Source organism: Chanodichthys erythropterus, chromosome 6 (assembly GCF_024489055.1).
Source record: "Chanodichthys erythropterus isolate Z2021 chromosome 6, ASM2448905v1, whole genome shotgun sequence".
NCBI lineage: Eukaryota > Metazoa > Chordata > Actinopteri > Cypriniformes > Xenocyprididae > Chanodichthys > Chanodichthys erythropterus.
The window spans coordinates 27,309,322-27,324,653 of record NC_090226.1 but is presented as its reverse complement, the minus strand read 5'-3'; the positions used below and the strand labels follow the sequence as shown (position 1 = coordinate 27,324,653).

The window sequence follows — 15,332 nt, the reverse complement described above, 5'->3', positions numbered from 1 at the left end:
TCACCAGCTCATTATTTGAGCATGTAAGACTTAAACTGGGTGTGTTCGATGACAAGCAAAATGTGCAGTGGTGGGGTTGGTTTGAGAAGCACTGAGCTATTATTGAAATACAAAGCCATATCACTGATCTCAGTTCTGAGACCTCTTTGCTCACTGAGCTTCTCGTTGCTGATCTGAGGTCAGTGAGCATTGTGTCTGTTCAGCTGTAGCTGCTCACAGATGATTGGAGCTCTGATGTTATTTTGATGGGAGGAGAGTGCAAACAAGCTCTCATACCACTCAAAGAAAGCTCAGAGACTCTCTAAATAACCACAAAATGAACACTCTGATGCTTTGTGTGTTTCATGTAATTTTCCTCATCAAAGTTTATGATATCCAGTGTAAATCTCACCCAAAGCCTTCATGTGGATACCCTCCATCCCAATGGTGCAGGTCTCTGGAGATCGCCATAGAATGTGGGGTAAGTCTGTTCAAGAGGTTGATTTGAGTCTTGGAAAAATTATATATATACAGTACAGTCTAAAAGTTTGGAACCACTAAGATTTTTAATGTTTTTAAAAGAAGTTTCGTCTGCTCACCAAGGCTACATTTATTTAATTAAAAATACAGTAAAAACAGTAATATTGTGAAATATTATTACAATTTAAAATAACTGTTTTCTATTTGAATATATTTCACAAAGTAATTTATTCCTGTGATGGCAAAGCTGAATTTTCAGCATCATTACTCCAGTCTTCAGTGTCACATGATCCTTCAGAAATCATTCTAATATGCTGATCTGCTGCTCAAGAAACATTTAATGTGTACAACTGTACAAAATATTTGTGTACAATTTTTTTTTTTTTCAGGATTATTTTATGAATAGAAAGTTCAAAAGAACAGTGTTTATCTGAAATCTAATCTTTTGTAACATTATAAATGTCTTTACTGCCACTTTTGATTGATTTAATGCATCCTTCCTGAATAAAAGTATTCATTTCTTTAATTTCTTTACAAAAAAATTCTTACTGACCCCAAACTTTTGAACGGTAGTGTATCATGCTACAGAAGCTTTGTATTTCAGATAAATGCTGTGCTTTTGAACTTTCTATTCATCAAGGAATCCTGAAAAAAACTGTTTTCAACATTGAAAATAATCATAAATGTTGATTGAGCAGCAAATCAGCATATTTGAATGATTTCTAAAGGATCATGTGACACTGAAGACTGGAGTAACGATGCTGAAAATTCAGCTTTGCATCATAGGAATAAATTACTTTGTCAAATATATTTAAATAGTACACAATTATTTTAAATTGTAATGATATTTCACAATATTACTGTTTTTTACTGTATATTTAATGAAATAAATGTAGCCTTGGTGAGCAGACGAAACTTCTTTTAAACACATTAAAAATCTTAGTGGTTCCAAAACTGGGATCCACTAAGTTGGTCCAAAAAAAAAAATAATAAATAAATAATGTATTATATATATATATATATATATATATATATATATATATATATATATATATATATATATATATATATATATATATATATATATATATATATATATTTGACTTTTATGGAATATAGCACAGAATAAACTGGTCTTATAAACAACATGTGTTCAGCATCACATTCAAAGACTTCTTTGTGCCTGTAAATTACTGTCATGCTTTTGAACACAAACAGCTTCCAATTAAACCTGTCACGAGTTTTCCCGATTTGCATCATTTGATGAACCACTACAACTATATCTTTCTACTCAGTGTACAGTGTCATAGGTTCATCCGGTTAAAAAATAGTCTTAAAGGTGGGCTTTATAGAATATATACATGAATGTGATAGGCTATGATCATAATTGGTGACTTTTAAGCATGTGACATTTTATATGTGGCCCATATGCGTAAAACACTTTACTCTTTCCCACCTTTTCATGTAACACTAAATTTAGTGTAACTCTTACATCAATTTCTGGTTCATGCAAAGAATAAATCAAGTATGCATTTACAACAAGTGTTTTTATCTGACAGCACATTGTGAAAACAAATTCTGAATGTTGTCCAACTGGGAAAACTTGAGTGGCATTTTCCAAATGAAAATACACACACGTGCATGTTTACGGTTCTGTGATTTCGGTTAATGGCTACATTTTATGCACATAAACAATTTTATTTATCACTTGTTTTTTGGAAAATGTCAAAAAAAATTTTTTTTTTTTTTTTTTCTATCATTTTATTATTAATTAGCTTTTTATCAACTCAAGAAGCCCTGAGGGAAATTCCAGTTTGGGAGACTGAAATTGACTGATGTGAATCTGGATGACAATTATGGTCTATCAGGGGTTTAACTGACAAAATGCATGCAGTTTTATAACTTGATTGTTCACACTGAAGTCACATTGCATGAGTGTAACCTTGCCATGAGATTTTTTCTTTATTGTTGCTGCACCATGTTTCTTTTCCATCCAGCTGATTTGCAATGCATTGTTTGTGGTAGGTGCAGAAACAATGTATGGAACTGAATGCGACCCGGCCAAACCCAATGGTTTCTCCTGTAGAGATCTCTCTCTACTACGAGAGCTTGTGTCCTGGCTGCAGAGCGTTCCTAACAGAACAACTTTTCCCAACTTGGACTTTACTGAAAGATATAATGAAAGTCAACCTGGTGCCTTTTGGCAATGCTAAGGTAAAATTTAGATCTTTCAGTGTGTGTGCTGTAATAAAGAAAATATTGTGATGTTACTTGTATTTTTTTATGATTATTAACTTGACATTTTAGGAACTTCCTGAAGAGAATTCATTCTCATGTCAACATGGAGAACCAGAGTGCTACACTAATATGGTTGAGGTCAGTTTGTGAGATAATACAGATGCCCTGTTTACAAATCTGGTGAGATATTACAAATTTAGTCAAATGTTTGTTCAAGCTAGCAGAAATGCTAAGGGATATAAATTTTAAATCATGGACTGTAAAAACATGGACGATGCACCTTCACTCTCTTCCATTATTGTAAGTGAAGCCACCAGTGTGCCAATATGGCATAGTGAACTTGGAGCCAGAGTCTGCGTAGTAGTGAGGGCGAAGTGGAGCCATGATATCAAGGTCCCTCCCACACTCCCGCAGAATTGGTTAATACTGCAGAACAGCTCATTATGTCTGTGTTAAATAAGCAGTTCTAGAAGTGAAGTTCCTAAAAGTAATTTAGGGAGGAGCGAGCCCATCTAATCTTCCAATCAACAGCCAGAGTATATAAGCAGCTGCTTACCTCTCTTCAGTCTCAGCTGTTCCAGCATCCCTCCACCTTCATCTCAGATACCTTGCCCTATGTAATCATATCCTATATTTATTCACTGGGAGGGTATATCAGAGCTCGAGTTGAAGCTGCTTCATCGAGCCCCTCCTCAGTGGACAGCAAGCCAAATTAGCTAATCTAATACCCTAAAGATTATATGGGCAAACAAACTCGTTAAATGTAGAAATTAAAGTTAATGCTCCAATCTCCTCCCGAAGATCCAGAAAAAAGTCATTTGGTGCTTCAGTGACTACTTTGCTCATAGAAGCTGTCGTTCTCAGCATCAAAACCGGCATTTATAGCATCAAAAAAAAAAAAAAAAAACTATTTAAATAACGAACACTTTAACATCAGCGTGATTAAAAACTGCTTAAAATGACAGAAACTAACTTTGGGGGGAAAAATATTTAAAGTGTAATTTAACTTTAGTTTGTCTCATCTCCCATTACATTCCATGTAGAGGGTGGGGTTTATGACCTATTATGACCCACCTGGGGGCGATCGAGACACTTTGGCTTCCCTTTTCAGGACTTGTGTGGCACATTTGGTTTGATAGGGTTCCAGTGAGACTTTAAAAAAGTCTTATTCAGTTTAATCAATATTAAGGTCATAAAGTCTTAAAACTTGTGTTATACAATTTATATTTAACTATAATTTTAAGTGGTGTTAAATTTGGGGATGGAAAAACAGGAATCGCAATACAGTATGTTCAAAGTCAAAACACTGTTGCAAGCCAGTAGAATGCACAGTTTTAGTGCAGTTTCAAGTAATACCGCACATTTATGCCAAGTGAATGCTCATGATCTATGGTTGATGAAATATGACGATGTTTACATGATTGTCTTTATATTGTAATATAGATGATTGTAGAAATGCATATTTTATCTCAATCTTTTGATTGAAGTAGTAAGGTATAGAAATGTAAATGTTCTGATGTATTTCAGACTTCTCTCTGGCCGATCACAGGATGGAAAGATCAAGAACATTATTTAACATTTAATGTTCTAAGTAATTTATGGCAATTTAAACATGTCTTGAGTATTTTAAACTTGGAGTTATCCTTTATTAATAAGTAGCCAAGTCCTCATTGATTGTGTGCTGCAGCTGTTCCCATTCAGTCAGTCACGTTCGACGTTACGTCAATACTGACGTAATGGGGGTCTCGCTAGGGAGCCCAATCACCCAATCACTCGCTAGGGAGCCCAATCACAATGATACAAAACAAGCCAATGGGAATTGGCCTGTGAGATTTACATGCTGGACCCCTCCCCTGGCATCCGGGTATAAATAGGGCCAGCATACTCGCCTTCATTTATACTTTTGCTTCGGAGCCGATCGGATCGGATCTGCGCATTTCACCTCTTCAAGAGAGCAAATTTCTATTAAGAGCAAAACAGCAATTATAATCGCGGAGGCGGACTCTGAGCTAACAGCCATGCTTGCCCGGGCCGCCGCGGGCATCAGTCTCGAGTGGAACCCTCCACCTTGTCCCGAGCACCCGCGGTTGGATGACTGGTTTCTGGGGTTGGGGCGCAGCGCTCAGCCGCGTCCCGCCCCAGTGCCGTTCTTCCTGGAGGTGCATGAGGAGCTCCAGAAGACCTGGTTGGCACCTCACACTGCCAGACTACAGTCCTCCGCCTCCTCCACTCTCACTACCCTCGATGGAGGAGCCGCCAAGGGGTACGTGGACATCCCGCAGGTGGAACGTGCGATTGCGGTGCACTTGTACCCGCAGTCCGCGGACACCTGGCGGAATCGTCCGCATCTCCCGTCCAAAGCGGGTAAGACCACGGCCGCTCTCACTGCCAAGGCTTACTCCGCTGCTGGACAGGCGGCTTCTGCCCTGCACGCCATGGCCATCTTCAGGCGAAAGACCTCAACAACTGGCTCATTCTGGCCCAGTCCCGAGAGCAGTTGTGCGAACACAGGGACCTGGTGCTCAGTCACCTCAGCCAGTTGGGGCTTCGGGTCAACTGGGAGAAGAGCAAGCTCTGCCCCGTGCAGAGCATCTCTTTTCTCGGTGTGGAGCTGGACTCGGTCAACATGACAGCACGTCTCACCAACGAGCGTGCACAGTCAGTGCTGAACTGCCTGAACTCGTTCTTGCGGAAAACAGCGGTCCCACTGAAACAATTTCAGAGGCTCCTGGGGCATATGGCATCCGCAGCCGCAGTCACGCCGCTCGGATTGCTCCATATGAGACCGCTTCAGCACTGGCTTCACGACCGAGTCCCGAGGCGGGCATGGCACTCCGTGTGGACATCACGCCGAGTTGTCGCCGCACATTCAGCCCGTGGTCGGACCTTGCTTTTCTACGGGCCGGTGTGCCCCTAGTACAAGTGTCAAGGCAGATGCCTCCACCACTGGCTGGGGTGCCATATGCAGTGGCCAGTCGGCGTCGGGCTCCTGGACAGGACCCCATCGCCATTGGCATATCAACTGCCTCGAGTTGCTGGCAGTACTCCTTGCGCTGCGCCGGTTTCGACCGCTGTTGCAGGGCAAGCATGTACTGGTCCGGACGGACAACACATCAACCGTAGCGTACATCAACCACCAGTGTGGTCTATGCTCTCGTCGTATGTCGCAACTCGCCCGCCATCTCCTCCTGTGGAGTCAGTGCCGACTCAGGTCGCTGCGCGCCTCCTACATCCCGGGCGACCTCAATCGTGTGGCCGATGCGCACTCACGACAGCTCACGCTCCCGGGGGAATGGAGACTCCACCCCCAGGTGGTCCAGCTGATATGGAGCCGGTTCGGGGAAGCACAGGTGGACCTGTTCGCTTCTCGGAAATCCGCCCATTGCTAGTTGTTTTATTCGCTGACCGAGGGGACCCTCGGCACGGATGCACTGGCACACAGCTGGCCCCGGGGCCTACGCAAATATGCATATCCCCCAGTGAGCCTCCTTGCACAGACACTATGCAAGGTCAGGGAGGACGAGGAGCAGGTCTTGCTAGTTGCGCCATACTGGACCAACCAGACCTGGTTCCCGGAACTCATGCTCCTGGCGAATCCTCCTGAGGAAGGACCTCCTTCTCAAGGGCAGGGCACCATATGGCACCCACGGCCCGATCTGTGGAACCTCCACGTGTGGTTCCTAGATGGGACACGGCAGACTTGAGTGGCCTACCGTCCACGGTAGTCGACACCATCACTTCGGTCAGAGCCCCCTCTACGATGCGCGCTTATGCCATGAAGTGGAGTCTGTTCGTTGAGTGGTGCCTTTCCCTTCTGCTGACCTCCAAAACAGACAAAGAGCTGCTCAGAGCTTCTGAAGCTCTGCGTGCAGTCCACGTAAACGCGCAGAGCACGAAAGGGACACAGCAACGCAAGGGCTGGGTCTGCCTCCTCCGGGGGCAGTGCTTGCAGGTTCACCACCTGGTCCCTGAAGGGAGTGGTGGGAACCTTGGGCACATATCCAGGCCGGGGTCTCAAGATCACGTGAGAGTAGTCCGGCCCGAATTCCAGGCACGAATCGCTGACCGAAAATGCTTGCAGGTCCCCAACCCTCTTGAAGGAGGCGTGCGCAGTCAGGAGAGACAGATGTTTCAGCTCGGCTGACTCAAGGGGCTCGAAGGGATCTCTCTCAGTTCAGTACCCCGTAACGGCGAACCCTGTGGAGTTCCTCCTGCATCCTGTGGCAGCCAGACGCGGCGGAGGTGTCCGGCACCAGGTCCAGTCCTCTTGTGAATGCCCAGTTGGTCTGCCCTTGTACTGGGCTAGATGCCCATGTGCTGTGATTCCCCTTGGGTAATCCCATATGTGTTTGTCCACGGTAAGGTTTCCCTGACGGTAAACCCGTGTCTCTCCCTCGGCGGCTTCGCTTTGCCCCGTCTCTGATTGCTAGTCGTTCCTCCCGGAAGGTAGGGCCTACATCAGAGATCTTCCATATGCGTTACTGTTCTCAGACCAGTCCATATGTGTCTTCCACACATTACCTCCTTTCAGGCAGGATGTGGTCTCCGTAGCTTTCCCCTCCTCGGGGAACGCTTTCCTGGCATTTTTGTCATTGCTGGAAAACAGGGGATTGAGTTCCGAAGCACTCTTCCCCGGGGATAAGGAACAGCAGTTTCGACCTCTCCACTGTAATGTCCTGTCCTCTCCATCCCACTGGTATGGAAGACATTCCTGGGCTTACTCTGGGCGCTGGAGGGTTGCGAGTATGGGCCACACTTGCATTGGCACGCCTCAGCCTGCCAGCATCTGCCTCCTTAACACTCGTGACGTGGTTCAGTTGCTATGAGTTTTGTGTATTACGCTTGAAGTATTGCGTTTTTGGCTCAGAAACCTGCTAACATCAAGAATACTCCCTGTGAAGGCATGCAGTAGAGACAGCAAAGCTAGGTTTTGTTTGAGTCAGTAAAGATTTAAATATTTCAACATTGTTAATATTTCTTCTCTTTTTTTCATATAGGCATGTGTTTTGTATACAGCCAGTCATGCAGCATTTCCTGTCATTTACTGCATGGAGTCATCTGCAGATGTAGTGAAATCTGTTAAGCCTGTAAGCATCTCTGAGCAAAGATTATTGTCCCTCATTACATCACTCTATTTAAACAACGGAGGACCACTTTTATAATGGACTTTTTTTTCTTATTTTTTCTTTTCCAGTGTTTGCAGCTCTATGCACCATTTGTTAAATGGGAGACCATAGAGTCATGTGCCAGAGGAGAAGTTGGCCACAGTTTAATGCATCAGAATGCAATGAAAACACAAGCGCTCAAACCTGCACATACTCATGTGCCCTGGATCACCATCAATGGGGTGAGGCCTTCTAGAGCAGAGCATTTGCACTGTGCTTGTGTCTGTCATGTAGAAATAAAATATGCTAATATGTTGGGGTTGAGTTTTGAGATCTAAATGTGTATTCTTACTCAGGAATACACAAGTGAATGGGAAGATAAGGCTATGTCCACTCTCTTCAACCTTGTATGCAGCTTGTACAAAGTATGCTAATGTGTCTTTTGACATTTACCATTTCTGATTGCTGAAATACTGCACATGATCACCAACAGGGCTTAATTAAAAATGTTGTTTACTTCTCTCACAGGGAATCATGCCACCAGTCTGCACTGGAGCCCTGAAAAAACTTGACAGAAGCTTTTGCTAGAGGAAGGGAGGAGTGTTACACAATACAGATTTATTTTGACTATATGATGCTTTTTCTGTTTGTGTGTTTGAAGTCAAATAAAATATTATAATGTTGATAGTCTGAACCATATTTGAAGTCACACCTTTTTTCATATTTTGGTAGAATATGATCTGTATCACATCATGTCTCATGTCTCAAGGCATATAGACTTTTTTTTTTTTTTTTATTCTTAAGGCTGAACTCGACTTCTATAACTATGTGGCTGAAATTCACTATAGAGCCACATTCACAAAAACATGACCCACAAAAGAATGAGGATCTTACTAAATATCCTGTATTGACTCCTTGTGGGCCATTCTTTTCCAATGTTTGCAATCACTGCTGCATACCTCTCTTCACCAGCAGAGGGCAGTGTCAGAGCATTTTTTTCCTCAATAAAAAGATCCCTTAAAAAGCTTGTCCAAAGAAAAAAGAAAATAATAGTGGACTTAGCCTAAAAGACTTAGACTTAGCCTTTTATTTCTCTGACAAAAATATACAATTATTCTTGGTTAACAGACATTAGTCAAGTGCTTTTAAGGCTGCAGTAACTTATTCATAAAATTCAATAGGCCTATAGTACTCATATACAGCTATGGAAAAAATTAAGAGACCACTCCAAGTTCAGAAATCAATGTTAAGTGGTCTCTTAATTTTTTTCCATAGCTGTATTTTAATCCTGAAGACCTTATGCGTTATAATATTGACATATATGGGGCTCTTGATTCATTAAATTAAAATAAATCTTTAGCTGTCTAATATGTTAGGCTACTTTTATTGGACATGGTATGTGAGGGAGGCCTACCAACATTGGTACTTACTGGTAACTTATGTTTCTGATAATTGTGTTTACTGTATACACTATGTGTTCCTTGGTAACACATAAGTACATTTATTTCTATAGAATAATCACTAAAACTATCTGTAACCGACAAGCATGTAATATATTGTGGTGTGTGACTGTGAAGAGGATGAGCCTTTCAATACTCAATTTCTTGTTTTAACAGAAAATGTCAACACAAGAAAGAAAACGAATGCATTAAGTGGCTGAACGGGTTCTTTAAAAACTCTTTACACAAGTGATGACATCAATATTAGTGTGTAAAGCTCAAAGTAGCAGAAAGTAACACCAATAACAATGTCTCTGGACAATTGTCAAATTGTTCAATAATGCTCTCTTTCCCATCACAGGGCAATGCCACAGATGTTTTTTCTGCAACAAAACATGCCTTCAACATCTGTGTCCAATGGGAAGAAAAATCTAAAGTGGACAATGGCTTTATACTTTGTATTGATGTATTTGAATATTACTTCAGTGAGAGGACAGTAATGTCCTATTTACATTTTTTCTGTCTCTCTCGATTTTCAAACCATTAGCTCTCAAAAGATGAAAACACCAATAGCCTGATTTTACACATGTGCATTGTTTGTATTCTGAAAAACACAAATATCCTCATGAAGCACAAATTTAACTGTCCTCGTACAGAAAGTTCAAGCACTCAAGCCATCTGAATCTCGTTTCTCTGAGTAAAATGTCATTAACCAGCAGTGATGGAATAACGGCGTTATAAATAAACGGCGTTACTAACGTTGTTACTTTTTTCAGTAACGAGTAATCAAACAAATTACTTTTTCTCCCGTTACAACGCCGTTACCGTTACTGGCAAAAAAAATGCCACATTACTAAAATTGAGCTCACTGAAGCGGTTTTCATCCGAGTAGGCTCTCAGCCATAGGACCTGCAACGTTTTTTTCTCTGGTGTGTGTTGGGGTTAGTCATACTCAAATATAATTTTAAACTGATAATAATGTTTGATGCTCTGTGTGTGTGTCTATGAGCATGCGAGCTGAGCGCGAGCTCAAACCAGAATACCCTCTGTGACATGCTGGATCAAAAAAATGGGAAATAAGTTGTTCTAGTCGACTAGTAGCTATTCATTTAAGCCATTAGTTGACTAATCACATTTATATTAATTTAATTTCTTAAATACTGGAGAGAATAAACCATAATAATGAGCGTTTATGTAATAGGCACTCAAGCGCATGCATAAAGCTTGCCATAAAGAACCGGCAAAAGTAATAATTATGAATGTGACCAAAACAGCAAGGAGACATTTTAATTGTTTATTAATAAAGTAATGTTTTCTGAATCAGTGTCGGCTGCAAAGATGAAGCTGACATTGCTGACTCTCATCATCTCCGGATACTGGACGCGCCTAGAGAGAAAATGCACATTTCATTCGGATTAGGCTACATAATCAGAGTAGCCTATTTCTTTTCATTTTTAGATATTTCAAGCTTTATATAGATATATTTCTCATGTCTGCGAGGCAAGCAGCCTCTGACTTTTAGTTCTGTAGCCTTGAAGACGCGCTCCAGTTCACGCGCCATTGATCGCGCCCGCGCCTGCCATGACTCTGCTATATTTGCTACTTATTTATTAAATCCAGGCAATTGATTGATGAAACACTGATCAAAATTAAGATACAATGTTTACAAAATGAAATTCACTTTAAAGAGAGGCTTTCTATAAAACAAAACTTAATGAAGTGGTCAAAATCGTGTCTGACCCACTCCATGTCTCCTGATATATTGCGCATCTTATGATGCATCTTACTCATGGTGTTCACTTTTCATAATCAAGTAAATGAATTTAAAACATAACATAGGACTATTTAAACATAAATATGAAACTACATTTTCTTTAATGGCTACCAACACGTATAGTACAACCAGTACCTCAGGTGATATGTGTAACCCCTCACCCAGGTCCTAATCGCCCCACTTTGCGCGGGCCTTGAACCTTGGTCTCCAGTGTGGGAATCGGACACTCTAACAAGAAGGCTAAAAGCTGCAACCTCTAGCGTCAGTCGCTAAAGCATCTCTTGAGATCAGAGGAGTGAGGTCTACTCGCACAGCGACTACTAGCTGGCCTCCGTTACACTAACCCCCCTAAAACTCACTCCCATCCGGGTCACAGCACCAATGTAACCCCTCTTCCCAGGTCCTACTCAACCCGCTCTGTGCAGGCCTCGATCCTGGGAGTCGAATGCCCCAACAAGGAGGCTAAAGGCTGCAACCTCTAGCATCAGTCGCTAGAGCATCTCTTGAGATCAGAGGAGTGAGGTTTACTTGCACAGCAACTACTGGCTGGCCTCTGTTACATATGTAAAGTAAAATTTTCCTATAACTTATTAGGTTTTGCATGTGACAAATGCAAAATGTATATTTTGCAAAAAAAAATTAAAATAAAAATACTTAAGAAATTGATGACTCATAAATTGGAGGCTTGCTGGCTTGCTGTGCATGTTCCCTTTCAAGGCACTAAGGAACGCCTCTGCGTGATTGCGTCTTAAAGCATGAGAGAAATCAGACCAGTGGCATGGCGGGACATCCTCCCATAGCATGTGATGTCCTGAGGAAGCTATAAAGCAGAAAGAGTTCATTATCAGACAGAAAGAGTTCAATTTCAGACATTGTTGCAGTTGGACAAGACCAAAAAAAAACAGAGGTACAGAGGTAAGTTGGCCCTATACATAAGCCTCCTCTTGCGTTGACTTCATGAGGAAGAACTGACAGGACAGTTATTATCTCCAAGAAGGCTAAAAGGGCCTGACACCAGTAGAACCTCGAATATATTAGTCCACTACAGAATACAAGTCCTCGTTCATATGAAGGAATTGGGGTTAAGACTGAACACCAACAAAAGTGTGCTGTCTCCATTATAGAGAACCACTTTTCTAAGGGTAGTACGGGATTCTACCCTTCTTTTCTGAGGATAGTATGGGATCATGGGATGATACATGTAAGACTGTCTCCTCATACTGAGTTGATTCTTTTACCCATGGACAAAATCAAGCTAAGCCAGACCTTCGCTGTATAACAGGGTTACGCATGGTCAGGGTTATGCACAAGCGTCTTCGTATCCTCGTAATGTGAAAGAAACATTGTTTCTTGTCCCAGGGCCCTGTGCTGGGGGTTTGTTGTCATCGCAAGATGCTTACGACAGACACTGCCCTCCTAGATCTCAGGGGCCATCATGTCCTTGTCCAAACAGAAAACACATCAGTGGTATCCTACATAATTCATCAGGGGGGTCTGCGGACGCACCTGCTTTACAAACTGGTACACCAGATTCTCCTGTGGGCTCAGGGCAATCTGCTTTCGGTGAGGGCAGTGTACATCCCTGGGCACTTGAATCAGGGAGCAGACATTCTGTCAAGGCAAGGGCTGAGGCCCTGGGAGTGGAGATTCCACCCCAAGGGGATAGAATTGATTTGGAGGAAGTTCAGCCAGGCGTGGATCTCCAGAAGTGGACCTATTTGTATCTCAAGAAATGACCTGCTGTCTCCTCTGGTTCTCCTTCACATATCCTCGGAGCTGCCCTGTGGCGTAGATCTGATCAGCTGTTTGTCTGCTGTGGATCCTCCAACAAAGGTTCCCTAACGACTAAGCAAACAATAAGTAAGTGGATAGTCGAGGATAATTCTCTTGCCTATGAGGTATGTGGTCGGCCTTCACCTATGGCTATCAGAGCACACTCTATGAGGAGTATGGTGGCTTCAACAGCCGTATTTTCAGGGGTGTCCCTACACAAAATATGTGATACAGCAGGCGGGTCCTCTCTGTACATATTTGTGAGGTTTTACAACCTGGACTTGGACTCCACTCCAGGGTCCCAGTGCTTATATCTTAGTTCCCTTTCGAAAGGGAACTCAACTCTGCGCTGAAATCGCGCTATGGGGAACGCCACTCATGGATGCCAAGAATCACACAACTCCAATCCTATTGGCCGGCGACAGCCTATGACGTTGAATTGCGCAAACCGTGACATATAAAGGGAGCACCCGAGGAACCAGTTGGACATCTTCTCGTCTTTTCGGGACTGTTTTGTTCGTGCCATTGTTTTACTAACTAGAAAAAAAATGGTAGGAAATTACTCCTTTTATATCTGCAAACGCCAAGGAGGATGTGTTCATCTGTGTCCCAGGGGTTTGACACTTGATGTACACGTTTCTGGTGTTTTTCTGTCTGGAGAGGAGCAAACGCATAGACGATGCTTGAGGGCGGCGTCTATGTGTGTTTGTCCATTCATTGTGAGCGTCTCTCCTGTTGCGACACTCAGTTCTCGTTTGACACTCTTCCTGAGGGAGGAGGTGTCCGCTTCTGTGCCTGGGTATGATGGTGACGTCCGCGTTTGATGTTACCGTGTCTGATAGCGAGCGCTCCTCTGGCCGCTGGGTATGTGAGCTGCTGTGTTTTTGGGATGCGCTTTTCGGCAGGTTGCAGCTGCTGTGTGAGCACGTTAAGAAAGGGGATCTGAGCCAGACAGACGGGAGGAGGAAGAAGCGAGAGTGAGATGGGTGATCAATTGTAAACACTGTTGCGTTTATAATTGATCCCCCAGCTATTTAAAGGGCGATTTATATCTACCCTCTCCTCTTCTTCTTCTTTCACCACCCATACATATTTATATATATATATATATATATATATTTTAGGCTTAAAAGAACTTTTGATTTCATCCTTCTTCATGCATTAATAAGGAGGGAAAATCTTCGTTCTGCAAGTTGCATGAAGGTGTAATGATGGGTCGGAAGACAGAGGATCCATTTGCAGTTTTATTAATAGCGTTAGTAACAAACAGGGGCAAGACAGTACCGTAGTCGGGGACAGGCAAGGGTCGAGGCTGGCAGCAAACAGGCATAAACAGGTAACAGGCAGAGTTCTAGACAGGCGGCTAACAATCACAAGGTCGATAGACAGGCAAGAGTCGAGGCAGGCGGCAAGGTTCAGCAGAGATATACAGTCCAGGTAATAACAGAAGTTCAGTCCACAATAAACGCTCAGAAATGATCACTACAGCAAGTCAAGACTTCGCGACTGAGAGTGTGTGTGTGTGTCTTAAATAGTGTGAGTGTGATAAGGTGCAGGTGCATGGGTAATCAGTCCCAGGAATGCGGGCCTATGGGAAATGGAGTCCAGATACGAATAGTCAATATTCAGGGGATGGCTCCCTCCGGTGGTCCGGATGAAGCGCCGGAGAAGCTGTATTCGTGACAGAAGGTAAGCTGGGTCTATATTTTTATGTTTATAAAAAGTGTAGACCTTGTTTTTCCTGTATAGCTTTCCTGAGCATGTAGTCAGTAAAAGTTAGAAGGGGTTCTTTTGGGCAAAATAACTGTAGCATTAGGTTAGCTAATTTTCAAAATATGCAGGCCGCTTTATGGCCACTATTTTGTAGCCTCCTATGTTAGAGTAGCTTCTAAGCTAATACTTTAATTTGGTTTGAGTTAGCACTCGTTGCTTCAGTTATTTGTGTACAGGATGGCTTATTGACCGCCTGACACTGTTTGCTTGCAGTGCTTCATTTTCTCCTCACATTTGAAGGTTTCAAAATGAAGCCCAAGCCTTGCTTGGCCCAGTAGGCCTTAGCTAGTGGCTAGGCTAGAGCTAGGTTTAGGTGTTTGTTCGTTACATCACCCTTATTATTACTATCCCTATGAGGTTGTATAGTTCCTAGTTCTGTCCTCCTTCTGAGGGAGTTGCGGGCCGCATGCCCATTTCCCCTTCGATGTGAAAATGTAGGTGCTATGGCTAAGGTTAACAGCTAAGGTTATAGGCTGAGGTTACAGTGCTGCTAGGCCCCACTTTTTAGAACTTTTTGTCATGCCTATAATGTCTTCACATGAGCCTCTTGAATTATATTCAAGTTTCAGATTACGATACTAAATATTCTAGCTTTCGTTCTCTAGGGTTCATTACAGATTCCAGTTCTGTTCTGTGAAACATTTATCCTGTCTGGATGGCATGTATTACAAAGCATTCATGTTTGCTTTGGGTTCTAAGCTTTAGCCCTATATATATATGTGAGCTTACTCATGTGCTGCCACAGGTTAACGCCTGTTTCTGTGATAGCAG

At 42.7% G+C, this 15,332-nt stretch overlaps 1 protein-coding gene across 2 annotated transcripts; it reads left to right on the top strand.

The window, feature by feature from the left end:
* The first annotated feature begins 307 nt into the window (after window positions 1-307).
* On the top strand, window positions 308-8,466 carry ifi30b (IFI30 lysosomal thiol reductase b). 2 transcript variants are annotated; one of them, XM_067387422.1, is made up of 7 exons: window positions 308-460; window positions 2,485-2,673; window positions 2,767-2,835; window positions 7,695-7,784; window positions 7,892-8,044; window positions 8,159-8,227; window positions 8,331-8,466. In XM_067387422.1, the coding sequence occupies exons 1-7, from the start codon at window positions 317-319 to the stop codon at window positions 8,388-8,390; spliced, it is 774 nt and encodes a 257-aa protein (XP_067243523.1). In that variant the 5' UTR covers window positions 308-316; the 3' UTR covers window positions 8,391-8,466. The 2 variants fall into 2 exon arrangements, with proteins under 2 accessions (XP_067243523.1, XP_067243524.1); XM_067387423.1 differs by lacking the exon at window positions 2,767-2,835.
* Window positions 8,467-15,332: the final 6,866 nt, after the last annotated feature.

Excerpts from the sequence above, each read along its gene's own strand:
- ifi30b (XM_067387422.1), top strand. The coding sequence starts at position 317 with ATGAACACTCTGATGCTTTGTGTGTTTCATGTAATTTTCCTCATCAAA. Across the intron at positions 461-2,484 it reads AGATCGCCATAGAATGTGGG|GTGCAGAAACAATGTATGGA; the intron begins GTAAGTCTGTTC and ends TGTTTGTGGTAG. Across the intron at positions 8,228-8,330 it reads TTGTATGCAGCTTGTACAAA|GGAATCATGCCACCAGTCTG; the intron begins GTATGCTAATGT and ends CTTCTCTCACAG.